The sequence below is a fragment of the Ammodytes marinus genome (assembly GCF_949987685.1).
Source record: "Ammodytes marinus genome assembly, chromosome: 6".
NCBI classification, from domain to species: Eukaryota; Metazoa; Chordata; class Actinopteri; order Uranoscopiformes; family Ammodytidae; genus Ammodytes; species Ammodytes marinus.
The window spans coordinates 19,251,100-19,275,950 of record NC_137235.1 but is presented as its reverse complement, the minus strand read 5'-3'; the positions used below and the strand labels follow the sequence as shown (position 1 = coordinate 19,275,950).

Genomic DNA, 24,851 nt, shown 5'->3' with positions numbered 1-24,851 from the left:
TATTTTGCCATTTTCGGCCGAACTTTTTCGGTGGCCGAATATTCGGTGCATCCCTAATTGAAATACAAGACACCAAAAGTTGTAAAGGTTTGGACATTCCCAAAAGTGGTGAGCAAGTGTACCCTCGGCAATCTTACACCTGTGACATAAAGGCGAAAGATCTGGGAAAATGTTATGCAGTTTAACTTTAGAATAGTGCAATCTAAGTGTGACCTTAAATTGAATTAACTGAAGCCTCGAGTTTATAGAGCAGGATTTTATCAAAGTCAAAGTCAGCTTTATTGTCAACACATTCACATGTACAAGACATGTAAGGGAATCGAGAAAACGTTTCCCCCTATCCCGCGGTGAACATATAAAAAGTAAAAAGTGCACAGGCACAAACAACAAACATACGAGACAACACTAAAGATAGACAATGACATATAACATAAAATATAAAATAAAATATTGGAGTTTCTGTATAAATGAATAAATAATTAGCGCTCCCAATGTTTAAGTCTTTTTCCCAGGCTTGCTTTATTTTTAAAGTAGATTTGTCCTGCCGGTCTAAAAATATTCCCACAAAAGATGAAATCAGGTTTTTAGCTTCTGGTGAGCCCAGTAAAATTTTGGACAATGAATCATCTGCGGGCAGGGATTCAAAGGATGGTATATTCTGTCTGACATAATTCCTTAACTGTAGATACCTGAAGAATTGAGCTTTCAGTGAAAACTTTAAAACTAGCTGATCAAATGAAGCAAAGTGACCATTTATATAAAGGTCCTCAACTGTTACTATTCCCTTCCGACTCCAATCTCTGAATGCTGAATCTGTGAACGATGTGGGGAAGGCATGGTTATGCCAGATTGGGGCATGTATGGTCGTGCTCGATAGTTCATTGGGGGTCATTTGTGCCTCTGTATAATGTCTCCAGTGAGGTGAGCTCCAAGTCAATATCTTTCAAACGTTTTTCTCTAGATTTCTTTAAAGACCCTTCATATGAAATGATATAACCTCTCATGACCACTTTAAAAGTTTCCCCACAAGGTGGAGTCAGAGACATCCGAGGTATCGCTGGTCTCTAAATATTCAGTGATTTTTCCCGACATGTATTTACAAAAAATTCTGTCGTTGAGCAGAGAAGGGCGTAGACGCCAATTAGCTCGCTGTTTGGATCTCCCAAAGCCAAGAATAATGGCCGCAGGGGCATGATCCGAGATCAGGATGTTGTGATATTTGGTGTCTATTACGTTGGGTATGAGTCTTGAGTCTAATAAAAAATAATCAATACGAGAATACGAATTGTGCATTTGGGAAAAAAAGGAGTAGTCTCTGTCTGTGGGGTGCTGTATTCTCCAGATGTCAACTAAATTAGTAGTTGAAATCAAGTTTTTCAGAACTGTAGATGAGTTAGAAGGGTAGCTTGTTTTCTTTGATGATCTGTCCATATGCCAATCAAGGATTACATTGTGGTCCCCTGCAGCAATCGCATTTGTGCCCAAAAGGTCGGTTAACATATCAAAGGTTTTACGGAAAAAGGTAGAGTCATCAATATTTGGGCCATAAATGTTAAGAAGTGTTACATGAACAGAGCAAAGGTACCCAGTTACTATAAGGAAACGACCATTCGGGTCAGTTACTGTAGCGATATGTCTGAAATCTATGTTTTTCTTAATAATAATTCCCACACCGCGGGCTTTGCTAGAAAAAGTGGATTGAAATATCTGTCCTGCCCATCTGCTGCGCAGCCGGTTCCGCTCTGATGGTCTAATGTGAGTTTCTTGGAGGAACACAATATCGGCAGATAGAGATTTAAGATGGGAGAAAACCTTTGCTCGTTTAATTGGATGGCCCATGCCTCGCACGTTCCAGCTCACCATGGTAACCTTGATGTATGTTTTAGCAATGGTAGCGAATTCACAAATTTCTTTGCAGTTACGTTTAATATTGTTTGTTCAACACGTTTTCAATTCAACATTTCAAATTCAACACATTAACCATGTTTTTATTTTATTTTATTGAGTTTAGAAAGGATTCAAGAGAGTGCATGTAATATCATTACAAAATTGATCTTGCAGCTCAAATACTTGAGCCATTCAATGGACCAGCTCATACAATACCATTTATTTGGGTTATGAGTTTGATCACACAACAGCACTTGAGAGTTAAGTTACAATGTGTTGGGACAATTGGTGGATATAAAAGTAGCTAATTTAACTATGATTTGGTTAATCTTTCCTTTCTTACTCACAGCACTACTTCTTGTGATATTGTGTAATTAATGTTTCAGTTTGTGTTTTTTAATTCCATCCATTATTATTTCCTCATTTAGCACTCTGACAGAATGGCATCACAGGGAGGAGAGGGGCCTCCTCCAAACGGAGGTGTATCAGATAGCCGTCTGAAGAGCAAGAAGCCGCCCAGCCTGGTAATAGCCATCCCTCCACCTGATGAAATGACCACCCACGACCCTTTAAAACAGGTAGGACCCTTTTTGTCACTGCCTGCTGACGTCATGGGGCAGCTGTCACTTACAAGATGTGTAATTGTCACTTACAAGATGAGTTATCACAATGACTAAGGCCTTCCTTTTGTTGTGCAGCTGTTGTTAAGCGCTTTCTCATGCCTGTTGCATTAATAAAATAAATGTTTTTCTTTAAATCCAACAATGCGAATAGTTCATAAATGACACTGATAAGCAGCAGGAAAATAGCTTGATGCTGACCATAAATGCAATTCACGTTTTTTCTGTTGCAAGGACTATCTTTACTTCTTAAACTAGTTGACATGTAACCAAACCAGAGCATCAGCCTTTAGTTGAAAGTGTAACTTTTGGAAAGAATTGATGAAACAAAATACCCTTTAAGGAGAGAAAATAAATGCCATGGATAATAATCATTTGACTAAGAAAATAAGGAGGTAGAAGAAAAAAAGACTTGCTTCAGTACTTTACTAAGGTTCAAAGGGATTATAACATGTTAATGATAGCATGCTCACGCTCTTTTGCTATGAATTGCTATTTGTGTAGGCAGGGAGGCATTTTAGACAGCTGTCTAGCAGTTTTTGGGCACAAGGCCAAACATTGTTCCCCTGCAGGCTTCATGCTTAGCACACAAACGATGGCATTTCAGCTACACAAAAGTAGATTGTCCGAGTTTAATTGCGCATGTTACAGTTAAATTGCGCATAAAGAGCAACTAGTTTAATAAAGATGCAAATATAATGTCAACTCAGGCATGTGCTTTAGCAAAAAGAGGCCCCACACTATCTTTTCCCAACTTGACAAATTTAAATTAAAAAATGTGTTGCTACATCATGTGCTGTAGGAAAAACTGACACGGCTACATGTAAATTAAAAACCTAAAAGTTAAGCTCAAGATTTTGAACTGTCTGCCTATAGATAGATTTAACTGCTGAAATCCTGGAAAAATATCCCAAGAGTGTGGAGTCAGCGATTCTGGTGTCTGTTCTATTGTTCTCTTTTTGTCAAAATAAGTGATTATCTCACCACGATCTGCTACCTCTCCGTACTGTGTGTGCGCTGAAAAAAAACTGGCGCTACTTAATACACAGCCTATAGGCTCTGTAAACTGGTATGTAAACAAAGGGGCTATGACCGACCCACCGTAGCTAGCTAGCAACTTGCCTGTTTACAGAGACAAGGCTGTGTATTAGCACTTATTTCAGTGCGCACACAGTGTGGACAGGTTGTGTATCATGAGGATCTATACACTTTGACAAAAAAGTGATTTTGACAACAAGCATTCTCCAGAATCACTGACTTTCACAATTTATTTTATTTTTTTATTTTTTTTGCTTATTATTGATTGATTGATTGATTGATTTATATATATTTATTTTGTCCATGGATGTCTTCCAACAAAACTCATTTCAACATTCTCACATGTACAATCCATAAAACCATGACGAAAAGGAGGCAGGGTGAAGGATATCTTATATTTCCTGCCCCCTCAAAACAAAACAAACAAAAAAAAAAACACTCTACATGTCAACTCATGTCAGTGCATGACGATAATAAATGAAACAAAATAGAAACCAAAACATCAATCTGAAACTGATTCCAAAACAAAGCAAACCATGATCACAACCATCAATATAGAAATCATCAATTTCCATAAGTGCTCATACAAATTATTACTTTATTAACCAGTAAAGTACTGTGTCCCTTCATAATTATCCATGTTGCTTTCACTACTCCTTTTTTTAAGTTATTAACTGTACTTGTAACACTGATAAATATTTAAACTTTCCGCTCAAAGCACAATTCATTACGTCTTATTCTGTAAAAACAATGACAGTACGGTAACTTTGTTTCTACTCTGGTCAGCCACTACGACCGTCTCTGAAGAAAACTGCAAGCACTCAAGCAACTGGTTCTGTGTCAGAGAGCATCAGTGGGGCCGGAGATGGAAAGTTAACCAGAGACAGAAGGGCGGCGTTTGGTAGACAAGCATCGCTCTCACAAAGCATCCGCAGGTAAGACGAAGAGTTGGTCTTTTGAGTCATGTTTCTTATTTTTGTTCATGTTGCTCAACATTCAGGTTGCTAATCAGTCAATTTTGACAAGATATCAACAATGGACACATAGTCAACAAAATCATGAACACATTAAAAAATAAATAAAAATTATAATTAAAAAAAAAACAGCAAACCCAAGTCTTTTATATGAGAAATGCATGTTCTATTCCTCATATTTTAACCACCAAATAATTTCTCTTCAGGATTCCTTGAATACATTTTTTTGTCTGCATTCATCAAACAAAAAAAATATCTCAAGAGTCTAATGGTTGAGCATCAAGATATAGGCTGTGTTAGGAAAGCCATACTAACGTCCTACTCATTCTCATTATGACGTCAATTTGAGTATGTGACGGTTGTGTATGCAATTTTGGGTAGGCGAGAAATGCCCGGATGAGTACTAACTTCCGGGAAGATTTTGGGTATGGATCGATTGGATACTTTTCCTACTCAACCGCCCCACAATGCATTGCGTCTTTTCAAACGACAAGGAAGTTTTTTTTTTTATTCTTTATTTACAATTCTGCATTTCCTGCACAACACAGGACTGTATGTAAAAATCTAGTTCAATATCTTTTATGTTGTTTACGCAAAATTCTGACCCTACCATCTGAACTTTGCAACTGAAATCGAGACGCATCAGACCAGCCAAGTTATTTCCAATCTTCTATTTTACCTTTTTTGATGAGCCTGTGCGAATTGTAGCATCAGTTTCTGTTCTTAGCTGTCAGTAGTGGCACCCGCTGGGGCCTTCTGCTGCTGTAGCCCATCTGCTTCAAGGTTGGTCGTGTGGTGCGTTCAGAGATGGTATTCTGCATACCTTGGTTCTAACGAGTGGTTATTTGAGTTACTGTTGCCTTTCTATCATCTCAAACCAGTCTGCCCATCTTCCTCTGACCTCTGACATCAACAAGGCATTTTCGCCTACACAACTGCCGCTCACTGGATATATTTTTTATTTCGGACCATTCTCTGTAAACCCTATACGTAGATGGTTGTGTGAGTGAAAATCCCAGTAGATCAGCAGTTTCTGAAATACTCAGAACAGCCCGTCTGGCACCCTCAACATTGCCATGTTCAAAGTCACTTAAAACCCCTTTCTTCCCCATTCTGTTGCTCGGTTTTAACTTGAATAAGTTGTCCTGTCCAGGTCTACATGCCTAATGCATTGAGTTGCTGCCATGTGATTGGCTGATAAGTTATATGTGGTAACAAGAAATGTTTCCGCTGTACCTTATAAAGTGGCCAATAAGTGTACATTTCAGTAGGTAGAATGAACAGGTGCTCATGAAAACAACATTCCTTTACTCCAGTCTCTTCTTCCTGTACAATCTAGGAACACCGCTCAGTGGTTTGGGGTGGGGGACGACTCTGAGACCAACCAGCAGGTATGGCACCGGAAAAGCCTGCGCCACTGCAGCCAGCGCTACGGCAAGCTAAAGATCCAGTATAGAGAGCCTGACACTGCCACCAGCATGGACCAGGGCCTGGACTCACCAGCCGCACACAAGATGCCCAAGGTATCCTTCTGCCTTACAGACCCCATGACCACAGTGTATCCTAATCTACACACAGTGTACAAAATAAAAATGTGGGTCCTGCTAAAGATTATATTCAACATAAATGTCATTAAGAAATTTAAAAAAATGTCCACCTGTATGATTTAATGTAATGATATTTAGATCCGTCTCTGAAAGGACATGAGCAAAAAGATGAGATAAGATGGAGATTGTGAGGCGGGAGTGAAATATGTGTCTGGATATAATAAAGTAGAAAGCTGTATGGTGACATCACCATGTTTACTCAAACAGCTCGACTCATCTGTTCATCATTCTCAATTTTCCTTTTGTTGATATTGTGTCTTTCCTTACCATGCCATTTGACCGATAAGAATTTCTGTCAAGCAGCACACACTGACGCAAACAAACACATGAGAGAGCTTCTTCTCGAAAGTCAGTTTTCAGTCGACAGTGGATCTAAGATCTAGTTATTACAGATGTCTGGTAGAATATGCCCAAGTTTATGTTGATTTCATTATATAACTCAAACTCCCTTTTGGGTAGATCGTGGATCCCCTTGCACGGGGGCGGGCCTTCCGTTGCCCTGATGAAATGGACGGTCGCTCCCCCAGGACGCCCCATGCCACTCAGGGGGGTCCCTTCACCCCTGGCATCACCTCACTCAGCTCCTTCACCAGCCAGCGCTCAGGCTACAGCCGCTTCCCCAAGCGTAAGAGGGAGTCTGTGGCACGCATGAGCATCAGAGCTGCATCCAACCTACTGAGGGTAGGTACCAGACAACATCTGTGTCTGCTGGGATCTGTTACACACAAGGGAAGTGACTGTTCCTATTCTGTTCTGTTCTGTTTTTTTTGTTTTTTTTTCTAACAGTTTTGTATTCACCACAGCAACCACTTAACTTGAATTTCTTTTCACAATTGTGTTTATTCGGCTATTTCATCTGGTTAGAATAGAAAACCTTCTCAGTGGAGTTTGTGCTGCTGAATTCTGAAACATGAGAACAGCGATTGTGAAGGAACCTCACATTCGCCAATCTGAAATCCAGACTTTACAAGGATCTGTAATATGCTTGTATTGGCTGTATAGGCAGAATGAATGCAAATGTGTAAGGAAACTAAATTATATATTTTAAGTTCAACTACAAATCGAGTACAATAAGCCCGGGTGTCACAAACCCATTTATCAGTAATTATAATTTTCTCTCAATTCATTAAAAGTATATACCCCATGCCCGTTTTAATCTAATAGAAAGCAGTAATAGTAGTTGTGGGGCTTACAAATACTTTACAATTATTATCCAGACTTCAGCTTCGTGCAGCTTGTTCAAACCTTTACAAACACACCCTTAGCAAACTATAATATAATAAATCTAGTTATGGAAAGATAAGGAAATGTCATGGAGTATGGCAGTTTTGTTTCCCCTCCTGTGTTCGTCTACCTGTCCTTGTGAATAAAATGAGCCAAAACTGTGACATGAAGCTATGACATACCTTTTACTGTCTGATTATTGTCCTGTGTCTAATTAGAGCAGAGCTGAACTAAAGAACATTATGCATGTGTAAATTAACTTTTTGTGTGATGTGCGTTGCTTTTCAGGGTCGTAACAGCTTGGCAGGCTCCCAGACAGGTCGAAGTTTCCCCAAAAGAAGCTTTATTAGGCCCAGCTGGATGGACGAGGACACGGTGGACTCCGCAGACACGTCTAAGTCGCTCTTCTTTAGCAAGGTCAGCAGTTGTCTCTCGGTTCCTCATGGCAGCAATTTGTCTATCTGCTTCTACTTTTCATCTTACTTGCTTTCTCTTCCTTTCTTATGTGTGCTGTCACACTTCTCCACGCACTCAATTCCACTTTCCACTTGTCTGCTTCTCCTATCAGCCTCCTTTCTTCAACCCTTTCTTCTTTCTTTACCTATTCTCCCTTCCTTGCTATTCTTTATGCATTTATTATGTTGAAAGAAACATCTGCAGCCAGGTAATGAAGTGTGCAATCTGTGCTGTGCAGTAAACTTTCTGTTTTGTCTCACATTTGTTCCTTAGTTTATTAAAAGGATCCCCATTAGCTGATGCCGCAGCAGTAAGCTACTCTTCCTGGGTTCCAATACAAACGCATAACATGATAGACATTTCATTACAGTAATGGACGTGAAATCTGATCAATATACTGTACACATTTATACCCTTATTATATATACATACATGTATACACACACACATTGAGAGTACAAGCTAACTCATGAGGGTCACCCCCCCTCAATGACCCCCCTTGAGTATAAATAAAGGTTAATTGAAATTTAAAAAAATCTGTAACCATCTTATGATAAATAATCTACAATTTAAAAAACATTTAAAAAAAATATTATAAACAAAATACGAATCTTTTAAAATGTAAGAAGAATCATACAAGACATTTCCAGTTACTTCCCAGTGTTATCAGTCACCTGCATGCCTAAAAAGATGCCTCAGCATATACTTTTTGTAGGATGATTTATCTTTAATTAACCTGGATATTCAGGGGTAACTTTCCAGCTTGTTGTAGCTCTATTCATTTTTTTTCTTTTTTCGGTGAGCATGTCCTGAGGCTTGATACAACAATAGGACCATTACCAGCAAATCACATCGCCTCCCATCGTCATCCATGCAATGTCTGATCTTATTATCTAAACATATATGAGTCCTGACTTTTTTTTTCTTCCTGCACTTCCTCCGTGACCGCCATTACCTCTCCTGCGTAGGTTGATGCCCATGATGAGTTGTACTCTATGGCTGATGACGTATTTGAATCGCCTCCGCTTTCTGCAGCTTTTGCTCCCTGCGAGCTGCCTGACCAAAAGTTCCCAAGCCTGTGAGTAAATACACAGTCCGTGACTTTACATATTCCAGTGCTTGTGTCAAAATATACAATAATGCATTTGCCTCACTTAAAAGCTGTTACATATATTAATTGGCAAACTAATGGAATTGTTTAGTGCTTTAAAATGTGAAGGCTGTTTACTAGGAGCAGTAAGTGATATGGTCCTTTTAGCTAACTTCCTATCAGTGACTGCAGTTAGCGGTCCCCTCCCTCGTCCCTATGTCACTACCACATGAACACACAGCCGTCTTCGTCAGTGTGTGCCGCGATGGAGAGCAGCGAGTCATCGTTCACAGGCACAGAGACCCGCCTTTTTATAGCGCTCTGTCTCCTGATTGGATAAAACAAGCGGTATACAGTACTCAAACTGGCAATAACTGCAAAGCTGAATGACTGGGAGACTTGTGTTATGAACTGTGCATACTGTTTGAGAGATTGCTGTATGAATATAGAGAGATTTAACACCTATATTAACAAAAAAAAAACACTTACTTCACCTTTTAATATGACATTTTAGGCCTTCCACGATATGGTGGGAGCAAGTCAGCAAAACATGTGTACACCTGGTCCATCCGCTCTGTTAATTCCCTTTTCCTTTCCTTTAACCCTTTTCTTCCCCTTCCCTCCTACTTGCCTTTCTCCCAAACTCAGTAAGGACGTATCCCGGACGCCCAAGACACCAATTGTAGTCCTCGACAAAAGCCATCCTCGTCGAGGTGGTCGCATCGCTTCCCAAGTAAAGCACTTTGCATTTGACAAAAAGAAGCGTCAGTATGGCATGGGCGTTGTGGGGAAGTGGCTGAACCGGCACTACCGACGCAGCCTCAGCAGCAACATCCAGAAGCAGCTGGATGACTTCCATAGCCACAGGTTAGGATTGAGTGGTTGCTAATGTGCATGGACACGTTACTAGATTATTCACAAACTTGAAATAGTAGATTTGTAGATCTCTGTCAGGGAGAGAAAACTAACCAGAAATGCTAAAAAAAAATTTATAGTTAAAAATTACATGATGACTGGTGAGAAATGGGAGTCATCATATTTAGTCATCATTTTCTCCTGTTCGATCTGATTCACGGTGGTTCTCTGCTGTTTTTTTAGGCCCTACTTTACCTACTGGATCACATTTGTCCACATAGTAATCACTTTGCTGGCCTGTTGTACATATGGTTTTGCCCCTGTGGGGTTTGCACAACATTCTACATCTGAACTGGTGAGTGAAGCTCAAAACGTAAAGGTTTACTGTACATTATTGACTTACTTTAACCTTTATTTGACTGGATTTGTTGCATTTCAGCATAATTACTTTCATGTGCTATCTGTTTTGGAAATTGAGCATTGAAACAAGGAATCTATGCTATTTTGATTCACTAACATAATCTGCTCAGACATGTGGCTGAAAACTTTAAATATTGCAAGCAACAGAAAAGTGAACAGTCATGAAACTAAAAATGCATTTAAGAGACAAAATATATGAAATTTTTTTAAATGATCCTTCACTTGGAAATTGTAAACAAACATAAAACAATGGAGTTAAAATGTTTTGGGTCTTCTAATCATGTTGTACATTTAGCAGATTCATCATGTCACTCTGTCGCCCTCTGTAGGTACTGAAGAACAAAGGCATTTATGAGAGTGTCAAGTATATCCAACAGGAGAACTTCTGGATTGGTCCTAGCTCTGTGAGTATCTTACTGGTCTCAGTTAAGCTGTTATCTCACACCATATGTTTTCCCTGTTTTACCTAGATTGACACTTAAATTAGATGTATGTCTTGATGCATAAAACCCAAGTGATCCAAATTCCCTAAAATCATGTAACGTGGTATGCCTGGTTTGTCACACCCTCCATCACTTGGTGTCTTTCTTCCTTTCTCACTTACTGCATTTCCTGTCAACAAGCGCTAACCTTCCTTTTGCCCCACACTGTTGTATTTGGGACTCTTTGCTAGGTCTTAATGTCGAACAGATCATTCTTGTTCTTCTCTTTGAAAATGTAAGTGTCAAGTAGTCAGTATTAAATGGTTTCCATATTTTGTGGAAAATAAAGGTGTTAAACACACACTCTGTTAACACAGAAACATAATCAACATCCAGAAATAATGCATGTATGAAAATGATTCTGTAGGTCACTTTACTATGAGCAGGTTGTCACATTTGTATAGATTTACGTTGATTTCTTCCACTTCTAAGGACGACCTGATCCACCTTGGAGCCAAGTTCTCCCCATGCATCCGTCAGGACAAACAGATAGTCAATCTGATCCAGAAAGCCAAAGACCTGGAGAGAGGGTCTGGCTGCTGCGTTCAGAACGACAACTCTGGATGTGTGCAGACCCACAACGATGGCTGCTCCGTAAGTGGCTTCTCTTGCACCTCTATACTACTGCTTATCAGCTTGTCAGTGGTTCAAGCAAATACACATTGATCCATGAACATGTTTCAGAAATTGCTATTGAAAATATGTTTAAGTTGCACACGCCTAGCCTGAGACTACAGCAAACACTCCTGAACACATACTTGCACGTGAGATTATAACTGTATACTATTTATTATAACTGATAAACTTTCCTAAAGAATTATGTTAACTGATATTATTATATTTGTTATGAGTGTTAAATATACTGTAACATGGGAAGACACAATGATAACTTTTCAGTTTATTAAATTCCTTTGTGACTTTTTGAAATAAATACTTAAATTGAATACTAAAATGACGCTATATTCAGGAGACGCTGGCCACCTTTATTAAATGGACCAATGAGCCCGTGGACATCCTCAGGTCCTCTGGCTCTGTCTGTCACCAGGATCCCAGGTGAGAATATGTATGATTCTAAGAAACAATAACAAATCAAGTAAGTTATCATTAGTAATCTTTAGGTTTGTGTCTGTGATTTTGGGAGACATTTTTGCTAAACTTAATTTGCCCTCTTGTGTTGCATGTTGTGAGCAGAGTGTGTGAGGAGCCAGCCTCTGCAGAGCCTCACACGTGGCCGGACGACATCACCCAGTGGCCGGTGAGAGAACACTGCTACTTATTTCAAAATCAATGTTCTACACTATCTTTGTTGATATTTCCCTATGACACTCTCTGTTTCTGAGGTCTACCACAACAGCAAATTATTGTACCCTAAGACTGTGTTATAACTCATTGCTTGTCCCTCTCCAGGTGTGTACATTTCCAAATAAGTGGAATCACACAGGCTACAGACACATGGACTGTAAAATCAAGGGACGGCCTTGCTGCATAGGAACTAAGGGCAGGTGAGACACGTGGGCTGATATACTTTCTGCTCGCTGTTTCTAATGGGAATTCTTGAGGCCTGTTAAAATCCTCTGGATCTGCTGTTCGTTTTTGGAGAAAAATCTGAAATGCATTTTGCTTGTCCCTCCTGCAGATGTGAGATTGCGACCAGAGAGTATTGCACTTTCATGCATGGTTACTTCCATGAGGATGCTACTCTCTGCTCTCAGGTACTGTGTGTTTATGTGGTCCGTGCGCATGTGTTCGTCTGTTGATGTGTTAAGTTTTTTTTTTATCCATAGACTTCTCTGTGCAGGTCGACTGTCTGGATGATGTGTGTGGCCTGCTGCCCTTCCTAAACCCCGATGTTCCTGATCAGTTCTACCGTCTCTGGCTCTCTCTCTTCCTCCATGCTGGGTATACACCATGCCTTTCACAAACATCCTTAGACAAAAAATTCATATTTTCTCATTTTGCAAAAATGTATATGCCATTCTTTTTGATCTATTTTGGTTTGTTTTCTATGTGTTCTCTGGCAACATAAGCTATAAAGGAGCCATTTCAGCTGAATCAGCCATTCAAATATAGATGTAACCACAGTATCACTTCATAGCTGCTAAATAGCACTTACAGAATGCTTAATATGCTGTGACATAATATTAAGCCTATTAGGCTGAGTCAATGAACTGTTTAAATCTCCTTTGCCATTAAAAATTAAATTAAAATGTAGTTTAATTATGTCAGCATCCTTCAGGATTCAAATCTCATGAAATATGTCTTACTGAGCCCCCAATACTCGTGAGCTGTTTGCTCACATGTGAAATTCCTCAGGCCTACCCTTAAAACAAGCAAACAGAGCAAGGAAGCTTAATCGGAAAACATGCAAATGTTTGCAATGTGCGTATTTATATAATGCCTTGGTTGAATTACTGCAAAGATTTGTCATTCTCAGACTGTGACTGTGTGTGTGTGTGTGTGTGTGTGTGTGTGTGTGTGTGTGTGTGTGTGTGTGTGTGTGTGTGTGTGTGTGTGTGTGTGTGTGTGTGTGTGTGTGTGTGTGTGTGTGTGTGTGTGTGTGTGTGTGTGTGTGTGTGTGTGTGTGTGTGTGTGTGTGTGTGTGTGTGTGTGTGTGTGTGTGTGTGTAGGCTGTTACACTGCTTGGTGTCAGTGGTGTTTCAGATGACCATACTTAGAGACCTGGAGAAACTGGCAGGTTGGGTCCGCATCTCCATCATTTATATCCTCAGTGGTATCACTGGAAACCTGGCCTCTGCGCTGTTCCTGCCCTACAGAGCGGAGGTGAGCTCACCACATGAATACATACATACTGTACATCAGCAGAGGGGGTTGGCTGTCTGTGAATCCCATACATGAACATCGGCTCCTCTCACTACGTACAGTGCCTTGCAAAAGTATTCATACCCCTTGAAATTTTCGACATTTAGTCACGTTATAACCACACGGCTACATTTATTTTATTGGGATTTTATGTGATAGACCAACACACAGTGGCACATCATTGTAAAGTGGGATGAAAATGAAACGTGGTTTTAAATTTTTTTTATAAATAAAAAAACTGAAAAGTGTGGCGTGCAAAAGTATTCAGCCCCCTGAGTCAATGCTTTGTAGAACCACCTATCGATTTGCAATTACAGCTGCAAATCTATTTGGGTATGTCTCTACCAGCTTTGCCCATCTACAGACTGACATTTTTGCCCATTCTTCTTTAAAAAATAGCTTGAGCTTCAGATTTAGCATCAGATTGGATGGAGAGCGTCTGTGAACAGCAATTTTCAAGTCTTTCCAGATATTCTCAATTGTATTGAGGTCTGGACTTTGACTGGACCATTCTAACACATGACTATGCTTTGATTCAAACCATTCCATAGTAGATCTGGCTGTATGTTTAGGCTATTTACCCTTCTCGAAGGTGAACCTCCACCCCAGTCTCAAGTCTTTTGCAGAATCTAACAGGTTTTCTGTCCTGTATTTGGATCCATCCATCTTCCCATCAACTCTAACCAGCTTCCCTGTCCCTGCTGAAGAACAGGACCCCCAAAGCATGATGCTGCCACCACCATGTTTCACTGTGAGGATGGTTCACAGGATGGTTGTGAGGATGGTTGTAGGATACGTTCTACAACATATTGACTCAGGGGGGCTGAATACTTATGCACGCCACGCTTTTAATTTTTTGATAAAAAAAAAAAAATCAAAACCATATTTCATTTTCATTCCACTTCACAATGATGCACCACTTTGTGTTGGTCTATCACATGAAATCCCAGTAAAATAAATGTACGTGTGTGGGTTTTAATGTGGCAAAATGTGGAAAATTCCAAGGGGTATGAATACTGTATGTGTAAAAGTATTAGACAGTTTCTTTTTTTGTAAACGTACCTTTTCATTTACCTGCGTGTGTTTTCAAAAATGTTTTTTTTGCCAAGAGAACAGTTTTAAATCCATCACTTCATGCTTGACACGTGTACATACTTGTGCACACATTAGCACGTTCACATACACGCTTGCTATGCTGAATATCTGAGCTGGGGGTTAAGCTGTGAAATGTGGACCTGTACTCCTAATCTCCAAAATCCTTCAACATTTCTTGAATGAATTAAAGCTTTGTCAGGCTGTTGAACTTGGTGCATTGTTCTCCTGCCTCCTTCCGGGCCAACTAGGTCGAAACAGCTGTTAAATTTGGTCTGAATGGGCCACATACATTTAAAGACAACCTCTACCGCTCATCTTTGCTGCACTTTTTTGATGATCTTGCGAAATGTTGATGGAAAGCTTAAAAAACGTAAACAATACATTTCCATAACAAACAGTTTCATTACCTGTTGTTTTCCCTCAGTGGCTTAACGCAGCTTAGCTTTGGAGGGGAGTTTCTCGTACTTGGGATTAAAAGAGCAAACTTGGACTTCCCTCCAGCTAGAGAGGGCACAGGAAACCCCTCAGGGGCCGGTTTCCCGAAGCCTTCTTAACGCTACGCCATTCGTAGCCCCTACTTGGAGTTCCTACTTAACATTTCACCTGTTTCCCGAAACGTTCTTTGCTACGAATCTCTTTCGTACGTCATACGTTGGTAAGGTTGGTCTGGAGCGCCCTCAGAGCCTTCTTAGCTCTACCGTAGGGATGTTTCAGCTCTCAGTTGTGTCATTTAACTAATAAATCTGACTGTATTTCATATCAAACGGACACAGCGATGACTGTATTTAATAACAAACTGTTAAAAACGATCCAACTGTATTGTAGCCTATATCACGTATATTTAAAGTAGGCTATTTGATATTTTAGCAGAATACCATTCACTCTGATTCACAAAGTGTTCAAACTATATGAACAAGTACTTTTTAGTCATCTATTGACTTGCATTAACTGAATGGATGCGATGTCAATATGAAAATACTTTATACGTGATACACTATAGCCTGCAGTCGAATCGTTTTTATCAGTTTGATATTTAATACAGTCATCGCTGTGTCCCTTTGATATGAAATACATTCAGATTTATAAGTTTAATAACACAAGTGAAAGTCCCTGCGATCGCTGTGGCATCGCCAGAGATACAGACCCCCACATATCCTTCCGTTAAAGCACCATGCGTAAAACGAACACAATTGACATCCCTGTTGCGCATGGAACTGCCACACATTCATGAAGAAAATAATTGCTGGTAACAATCTTAATCTCCTCCGCTGTTTCTATATTTTCTATATCTTTTTTTAAATCAGTATAGGCTATGGTAGTTGTCTCTGGGGCTGCAGCTGGATACTATTGAGAACCTCCGAACTGTGTTCCACACGGCTCGTCTGGCTCAGCTGACAGCAGCCGGGCAGAGTGCGTCGGATCCTCCACCTCAAAACATGTAAACGTGTGAAAAAATGTATTAATAATCAATTAAAGCTTACCTTAAAATAAGTGTGCCATGTTACTGTTTATTGTATTTAGGATTTTAGCTCATTTGGACGCTGTTTTGGCCGTCTTTTTTTATTGATATAGGCTATTGGCGATATTATATCTACTTTCAGTTTCTTTACTGACCCACCACGAAACGTGATTAGTGTTCTTAAAGATACTTAGATTATAAAACAAGAGGTCCAAAAAACAGATGATGATTAAACAAACTAATTTATGACTTTATATTACACTAGAAATGCACGGGTAGATTTGATTACGCAGCATATAAAGAGAACGCTGGCGCTTCTAGTGTTAAATAAATGTTTCTGCCTAGAAGGATTTCTAGCAATCTTTTATTCGCAAAGACTGCAATAAAGCCTAGTAGTGTTGTCATGCAGCTGCGCATGAAATGAGCAGGAAATGGAAAATCGAACTCTGAGCAATCGATTTCAGCAGTGTACGAACGACGTAAGGAGTGTTTCTCCTAAGAGACCGTTCGGGAACCACGACTACAGAGGTAAACAACTTTGGTAAGTCATAACGTAGGAGTCTTCGTAGCTCGCTAAGAGAGGACGTTATCGGGAAACCGGCCCCAGGTTATTAACTATGCAAGTGCTTGAAGAGAGTTTAAGGTTTATGATGATTTAGGCTAAGTGACTAACAGGAGATTCCCTGATATTTAAAACCTTAATTCATAAGCAGAAAGCACTGCAAGCCTGAAACGCAACAATGACTCTGTCCATTGTTGCAACCTGTGCAAATTACTCAGTATGTAAGCAGAACACAGTCTGGATTACCTACTTACTGGCACGTTTGTTCCTTTCAGTGTCACTCTGTAAAGCTCACTTTCTCCCATTAAATGATTAGCTCAATGCCGCTGTGCTCTCTGTAAAAGGCCACTGCTACAGTATGAAGTGTATGAAATTGTTCTCTTTTAAAACAAAGACAATTGTTGCGAGAAATTGACTTGCCTGGCGATGTTTCTAGTCCATACACCTTAATCATGGCACACCTGGACGTTTGCGGAAGATTAGTAAAGAGATAACATAAAACTTAAACAACGATGGATGTTTAGACTCATTCATGTGAATTTTAGTTTGCTTATTGGTCTTTTGTATTTATGTCACATTGCCACTGTCACATTATGTTATCTTCCTCTGCTCACTTCTGGTATTAGCTTGCAACATGTTGTGGCTCTCAGTTTGATGTGCAATGACGTTGGTGCCAGAAATCCCACCTTCCAGCTCTGTTTTGCTGACCGGCTCACAGGTCTTCACACACCAGGAATAAACAGAGGGAGCACATGCAAGCCACAACACAGGGCGGTCAAGCCACTTAAAGAAGTGGTTTTAGTGGATTATCCCTTCAACTGTTGAGTTAAGGAGACTTTATGGCTTGACCATGATGCAATTGTTGCTGTAGTTAAGTAAACAGATCTTCAGTTTCTACTAATAATACCACTGCTAAAATATTAAGGTGTTTGTTGACATCACTATACATCTATGTTGAAGTGAAGCAAAATGCTCTGCTATTAAAGGTGGAGTCAGCAATTTTGGAGAATGCTTGTTGTCCTCACAATATCCTCACGGTCCGCTTCCTGTACCTCCTGTGTGTATGCTGAAAAAAAGAAAGTGTGTAAATTCACAGCCTAGGCCCTCGCAACGGGTATGTTGCTAGCTACAGTTGTTCACATACCCTTTGATTACATAAAAGTTTATGGAGCAAAGGCAGTTTATTAACTCCAGATTTATTTTCAGCGTGCACACAGTAGGTACAGGAAGCGGACCGAGAGGGTATATTCCCTGATACAAAGTTTGAAAAGATACAAGAGAAAATACAGATTTAAATATGTGCTCTCACAGCTCTTGAAACCTGTACAAATTGTGATAACGGTTACCTTGAGGTGTAAATGGAGATTATACGCGTCACTTGCCAGGAGGAATCAGGATGAGGAGAACAGTCAGACCATCTGGGAATACACTGGCTGGGAACATGTCAGCTGGCAAAAAGCTATAAAGGTGTATCGGTGGGTTAACAAGATTGGTTCTGCTCAGTGTAGGGAATAAATACGTATGTGATTTACCTAAATAAAAGAGTCAATACTGTACTTGAATGTGTACCATCCTGTACTTGAAACATGTGTGTTTTCACCACATAAGTATGTGTAAATGACAGTACATTTCATCATTTTTAGTTATGTTTTACGTGGCAGCATGCGTGTGGGTTGAGTGCTGTTTTCTGTTTGTGGTAGTTTAATGTGATCACAGATTAGCCATCTGTCTCTGACTTTAGCAAGGCTCCAAACTCAGCCCTGGCGTTAATCTCATCTGGTCACCTTTACTGCCATACATAGGACTCTTGGTACTGCAGTTTCTCCACAGAACTGAATTTAAAACTATGAGAGACTGCATACAGCTTAACGTGAATTTTTATACTAAGCATGAACAGCATCTTCATCAGGTTTCAGAATCACCATAGCCATCTAGTTGACTGGATCCAAATGCCCCCAACAATGTAATTAATTCCAAATAAGAGATAGTGTAAACATATTTGCAAATATCCCTTTGGTTAAAGACGTGCCAATTACCGGCCAACCTGTCTTATGTGTGTGTGTATCTTTATACCCTGACTATTCTCCCAGGGGAAGTGTGCATAAGAAGTCATTTGAGCTTAATGGTCAATATTATACAGTATTAATTATCTGTACATTTCTGTTATTTGAAGCGTATACTGCTGTGTGTCACCCATAAGCCCTGGGTCAACAGTAAGCAGGATGTATACATTTTATCTCCAGTACACATCAGACATGATGCATGTCACGTATGTGTCCAATGCTCAGTCATACGTCATCAGGCCCGGATTAAGAAGAAAGATTACACTAGGCATACCGCATTTTTTCGGGCCCCCTCCAAACGGATACTTCACGATTTGGTGAAAAACTACGTACATTTGAACTGCCACAAGAGTATTATGCTCATTCATTTGTTTAAGAGTTGCGCGTTTGTAAACGGGAGTAAAGAGAAACGTAACCGAGTGTGCGAGTTCACGTCTGTTCGCGAGCTCACTGCAGGAGCATTTCTGTAAGGTGCGTGCAGAGTCCAGTGTGGGAGCAATTTTTCCAACTGGATGAAAAACAGTGCAGTGCAATGCTTTATTCAGCATGAAGTTAAAACGCTCGTGCAAGCCTGATCTAACACAAAAGCCTTGCGTGAGCGAAGCAGCGATTCACCTGGTGAAACCTGGCGTGGGACTCTGTGGTGGGTAACGGCAAAATTCACAGTGAGACATCGCCGGTCTGAGACGCCGCACAGAAAAACTCTGGTTTGACTAAAATTATAACCGGGGAGCAGAGCCGGCCCAAGCCTTCATAAGGCCCTAAGCCGAATTTGATTAGGGCCCCCCTCTCCAATGCTATCGTGGCCAAATGATTGACTATTGTTAAATGTCATTCACACACCCAGTTCATCCCTAGTGCCTCCAATGTCCAGCTTAGTGAAAATAGCCTAATAGCCAGCCGAGATCCTGACTCTCCTAGGGGGATCCGGGGGTATGCCCCCCCGGGAGATTTTTTTTACCTTTTTAAAGTGAAATGCATGAATTTGGTGCACTTTGAGAGGGAAATTAAGAGGCTAAATCTGAGGAATTTTGCGTGAACAAATAATTTGGAGATACTGGCTCGAATGAAGTAGAAATAAAAGCTATCGAAGAAAGACATGGATTTTCCATAAAAATATTAATATAGAAAAAATATAATATATAAATAAAATAAAAAATATAATTCAGTGTCCTCTGGGATGGTGCTTTTTTTCTTTTACGGGACATATTTCTCTTTAATATTATGAATGCATTTAAATGCAGTGAGAGGAACGAAGCAGAAGAACTCTATTGTCCAGCTATCTTTTTTTTCCACAGATGAGGCTGAAATAGGCTATAGACTACAGTATACACAGTGCATGGGCAACTGAGGGCAGCCCCATTTCCAATTTTTTTAAATAAACTCAATACCGAGTGATAAGTTAACCTCGGATGAACTGATTAAATTAATAGGCTATTAACTATCCAGACCAAAAAATGTTATTCCTTTTTTGTATGATAACTTACATTTGCATAATATGATGTTAATATCAAACACATACCGTACTAAAAAAAAAAAAAATGTTTCCTTCTCACTGGGCCCCCTTGTGGAAATGGGCCCTAGGCACGTGCCTAGAATGCCTATGCCTAGATCCGGCCCTGTACGTCATACCTTTTGAGTCTTTATTAAATGCAATGTGGGGTGTTTTCTATCGAAGTAAGAATGAGGAAGAACAATTGTTTCCCCTGCTTGTTATGTTGGTTTTAAACTAAATGATAGTCCCTCACTTTTTTTCCCCCTCTTGTTCTCTCCCTCCAGGTGGGTCCAGCAGGGTCTCAGTTTGGTCTCCTTGCTTGCCTGTTTGTGGAGCTGTTTCAAGGTTGGCAGATCCTGGAGAACCCGAGGAAAGCCTTTCTCAAACTAGTGTGCATCGTCCTCTTCCTCTTCCTATGCGGCCTCCTGCCATGGATCGACAACATCGCTCACATCTTTGGTTTCCTCAGCGGCTTGCTGCTCTCCTTCGCCTTCCTGCCCTACATCACCTTTGGGACTTTTGACAGGTATCGGAAACGCATCCTCATCGCTGTCTCCATGTTGGTCTACATCGGGCTGTTCTCTTCACTCATCGTTTGGTTTTATATTTACCCCATTAACTTGCACTGGCTGGAGCATCTCACCTGTCTGCCCTTCACGGACACATTCTGTGAAAAGTACGACATAGACCACGACATAAACGATGTGGTGCACTAGCCACCCTGGACTACTGATGGCCACAGCATCTGTGCTACTGCTCAAGAATCTTCTGGCCAATGACCAGGTCAGCTGTTTCCAAGTCAACTCAGTGGCCTTTTAGGAATGTGGCAATCATGTTCTTTTATTCTTCACTCTGGAACTTTATCAGTCACGTCTCTACAGTCTGCATACTAACTTCTTCTGTAAAACTTTACTCAACCTTTTTAATCCTCAGTCTAGCGTGGCTATACCTAGTAAGTTCATTCACTAGCGAGCGTTCAGATCTTCAGAATCAAAGTACAGGAAAATATACTCGGGACGTCCAAACTACATGGAGCTGGGTGGACCTAAAGGAACATATCTACAGAGTGATAGACTGTCTGGTTCCGTCAGTTCATGGCTGAGATGAAAGGGAAGACTGATGCCATAGTGGGCCGTCAGTATCGTGCGATACGTCAGAGACCTCTTTTTACTAATTCTAGAAAAGTGCTATTTAAATCAAATTACATGACAAATATTATTATTTCTTTCTGGTCAAAATACCACAAACTATTCCCAATGGTAAAGCAGGAATAAGTATTGTTTTCAGTAACACTGGGTTTAACACTACAGCTGTCCTTCAGTTCTGCTGCTTCTCTATGTCTGGTGAAATGCTTTCAAGGTTCAAAACTTTGAAATCTTTGCTCTTGTATATTTGCAATTGGCATGTCAATATTATTTGGAGAATGTAATTGTTATGCTTACACTGTTTTCCAAGTATTAACTGTGCAGCTGGAAAAGTTAAAGTCATCAGTATATCAGTGGTCAACTAAGGCAAGATTTCCTTCTAAAAACCACTAGTTGCCTTATACAGCCTATGCCAATTTACAAAGATGCCTCATTTTACTTTGTGCATTCTGCTTGTGATCAACTTACTGAATGCAGATGAATACATTTCTGACACGTAACCTGCCAAAGCAACTTTACATGCTGCTTCTTTTTATATGCATGGTGCTTTTCATAACCACTTTATTTTGAACTTATACGTCCAATAACGCAGTGGTGCCTCAATTATTTTGGGGGTTTCCTCTATAAAAAAAAACATGAACATTATATTTATTCTAGGAGAAATTATCTTAATTAATAGGCCTTTTAATTGTTAGATTGTTGCTCTTGTTCTTTGACTCAGTTGTAGAATCATGGGATGTCATTCATGTTTCACCTGAGCCCTTGATATGTTTGTGAAATACACCGTGAAAGGCTTATTTTTTCTTTTCTTTTTTACCATTTACACTTGTTGGTTACCCTCTTTGATAATGACAATGCAAGAAAAGAGGATTGTACACTGTTTAGTAGACATAGACATAGGATTTTTGCGTTAACAGGCACATTCAAAGTAAACTTGTCCCCTACATATGTCACCTTTTTTAACACATTTCAACAGCTTGAGTGCTTGGGTTGTGGTCCATCGCCCACACAGTAGTAGTAGTACTTTATTGGCAGACTCATGGTCCATATACAACACATATAACTAGATTTTTATAATTATTTTATTTTATTAATAAGGAGATTTTTTCGTTCTGTTTTGTCCCTGACAATGTGATACATTTAACGATAAGATTTCAAGTCCTGTCACCTGAAGTGAACCCTTTTCCTCATGGGTTAACAGCTTTTTGTCTTGGATCTAGTATGTTGTTGCTTCTGGCATTTGTGGAGCCCAGCTGTTAGGAAAGCCCCAATAATAATTGTTGTTATGCAGAGGATTATTTGAGTAACTAAGTGAGTTATGCGTATGTTTTTCGGAGAGTGCTTACTCATTGATCATCTGTTGTTGAATAAAATTAAAATACGTTGTCAATTGGACACTTCAAATGTTTAATCAGTTTTAACACCACTTTATGTAGATTGAAAAGGCCATTCTTGTCGAGACATAGGACTCTGCCCTCATACAATATGGTTGGAAAAGTTTGAACAGTGATATCCATCTCATTTTAGGAAACCTCTACTGTGCCTTTTGAAATTGGAGTATTTTATCTGAACCACAACGAGATACATTTCTTCAGCCATGACTGTATGCCGCTGGTTACACTGCTTTGTATGCATTGGGACCAAATGATTTCATTTCACCCTATTCTATTTATTGGAATAAAAAGGGACATTTTCTAAAGAATTTAATGTAATATACACGGTACTGTTCTGTTTTGTTTCAGTTTTATAAGTGAAAGTCTGTGTGTTGAAGCAATCAAAAATAAATGCCAGTAGTAATAATAAGGTTGTGCGTGTCAGTGAGGAGTTTGTTTTTAACACACTGCATTACACCAACTCCAAATCCTTCATTCCTGTCTCTTACAGAACTGTTCATATCATGCAATCCGATGGAAAGCTCCGCAACAGCCGCTAAATGGACATGGGATGATTGCTAATGGAATGTAAATAAAACACTTTTACAAAAAAGCAGGCGTGCTATAAAATAAACCTTTATTGTTTTTAGAACAAAAACACATTGTAAAAAAATAAAAGGAAAATATTTGTCTTGATTCAAGACTTAAGGGAGGCAGAGGTGGTGATTGTCTAAGGGAAAAGGTGAGAAGAGATCAACAAGGGGAGACTTTGAATGCCCATATATTCAGGATATCTAAATATACATATTTCATTGGACATTTTATGTTAACATTAAATACTCTGTTGTATTCTATGAAAGCCATATTTTTCTCCTTAAAATACATCACATACTGTACACACCTTACACACTTTCAGAACATGTTTACAATGCTGCCACAGACTTTTGTAACAGTCACTGATGGAGACAGACAGGACCAACCACATCTTAATGTGAAACAAAAACAACAGATGCACATATTCAACTTAATTGAATGTATCTATCTGATTGCTGATACCCCTCAGGTTGTAATTTCATTACATAGTCCTTAAAAGTTAACTTTAGCATATGACTTCATATAGTTGTGCCATTTCCATAATCATTCAAACAATAATCGTATGCTGCTGTGAAAGTCATACTGTTTTATAAAACTACAGAGGACAATATGCATCTTTAATAGTCAGATACTGGTTTAATCAACTAAAAACAGCCAAAAACCATGTGAGTGATTAAACAACAAACAAAACAGGACAAGGATTGAACCAAGGCAGTTGTGTCCTTTTGAATATGATATAGGGGAGAGTGGCCTAAGATGTGCCACTTTTTACTCAAAGTGATTTTAAAGTGAGGCCTTGACAGTTATGTCTCCAACTCAAATATGTACATATATTTCAGGATGTTGTGCATCCCTGGCAATAAAAACGTTGGATCTGGAATAAACTGTTTAAGAAATATAGCTTTCGGAAATAAAGTTGTCTTGTGGCACAACTTGCCCCCGGTGTGGTGTAAGTTGTGCCAAAGACAAATCCATAAGACAATTACTTATTTAAGGTTTATTTAAAGTAAATAAAGTAAATATTTTACAAAGATTGAAGGTTTTCTTAAACAAGGCCTAGCAGATCTAGGTGGTTTTGCCTGCAAAGCTCACAATGACAAAGTCACCATTAACATCTTTCTGGCCATCTGAACTCTTGTCAGTGGTGTCGTTAAGTGGAATGGAGATTTCAGTCTCTTCTGAGCTACTGTAGACAATCACTTTCTTTTTGGTGACCAGCGTATACAGCCATGCCACTGGCACAACTCTCAGAAATGTACTTCGCACTAGTTGCTCCGTGCTTGTGACTGCCACCTGACAAATGTGATTCCCCCTCCATTTCTGCCTTTAAATCAAGGCTCAAAACCCATCTGTACATCCTGGTTTTTCTTCCCCATTAACTATCTTACCTCTGCACTACTATCTTTGTTTATATTTGTGGATGTATGGGCTTTATGTCTTTTATTTTTGTTATTGTTATTTTACCTTAATTGTTTACCTACTGAATGCACTATGTACAGCACTTTGGACAGTGCAAACTGTCATAAATGTGCTTTTATAAATACATTTTACTTACTTACTTATAACTCACCTATAGGCCCTTTGGCACAAAT

At 39.6% G+C, this 24,851-nt stretch overlaps 1 protein-coding gene across 1 annotated transcript in view; it reads left to right on the top strand.

The window, feature by feature from the left end:
• Nucleotides 1–23,077, top strand: part of LOC307252474 (inactive rhomboid protein 2-like) — a 37,335-nt gene extending 14,258 nt beyond the window's left edge. Inside the window, exons 2-18 of the mRNA XM_080030148.1 lie at nt 2,316–2,465; nt 4,332–4,480; nt 5,859–6,042; nt 6,586–6,807; nt 7,639–7,767; nt 8,775–8,884; nt 9,545–9,763; nt 9,995–10,106; nt 10,501–10,575; nt 11,086–11,247; nt 11,621–11,706; nt 11,845–11,908; nt 12,061–12,155; nt 12,290–12,365; nt 12,452–12,552; nt 13,281–13,434; nt 20,432–23,077. Of these exons, the coding sequence (XP_079886274.1) occupies nt 2,328–2,465; nt 4,332–4,480; nt 5,859–6,042; nt 6,586–6,807; nt 7,639–7,767; nt 8,775–8,884; nt 9,545–9,763; nt 9,995–10,106; nt 10,501–10,575; nt 11,086–11,247; nt 11,621–11,706; nt 11,845–11,908; nt 12,061–12,155; nt 12,290–12,365; nt 12,452–12,552; nt 13,281–13,434; nt 20,432–20,863 (2,508 nt within the window). The 5' untranslated portion in view covers nt 2,316–2,327 and the 3' untranslated portion in view covers nt 20,864–23,077. The remainder of the gene's footprint in view (nt 1–2,315; nt 2,466–4,331; nt 4,481–5,858; nt 6,043–6,585; nt 6,808–7,638; nt 7,768–8,774; nt 8,885–9,544; nt 9,764–9,994; nt 10,107–10,500; nt 10,576–11,085; nt 11,248–11,620; nt 11,707–11,844; nt 11,909–12,060; nt 12,156–12,289; nt 12,366–12,451; nt 12,553–13,280; nt 13,435–20,431) is intronic.
• Nucleotides 23,078–24,851: the final 1,774 nt, after the last annotated feature.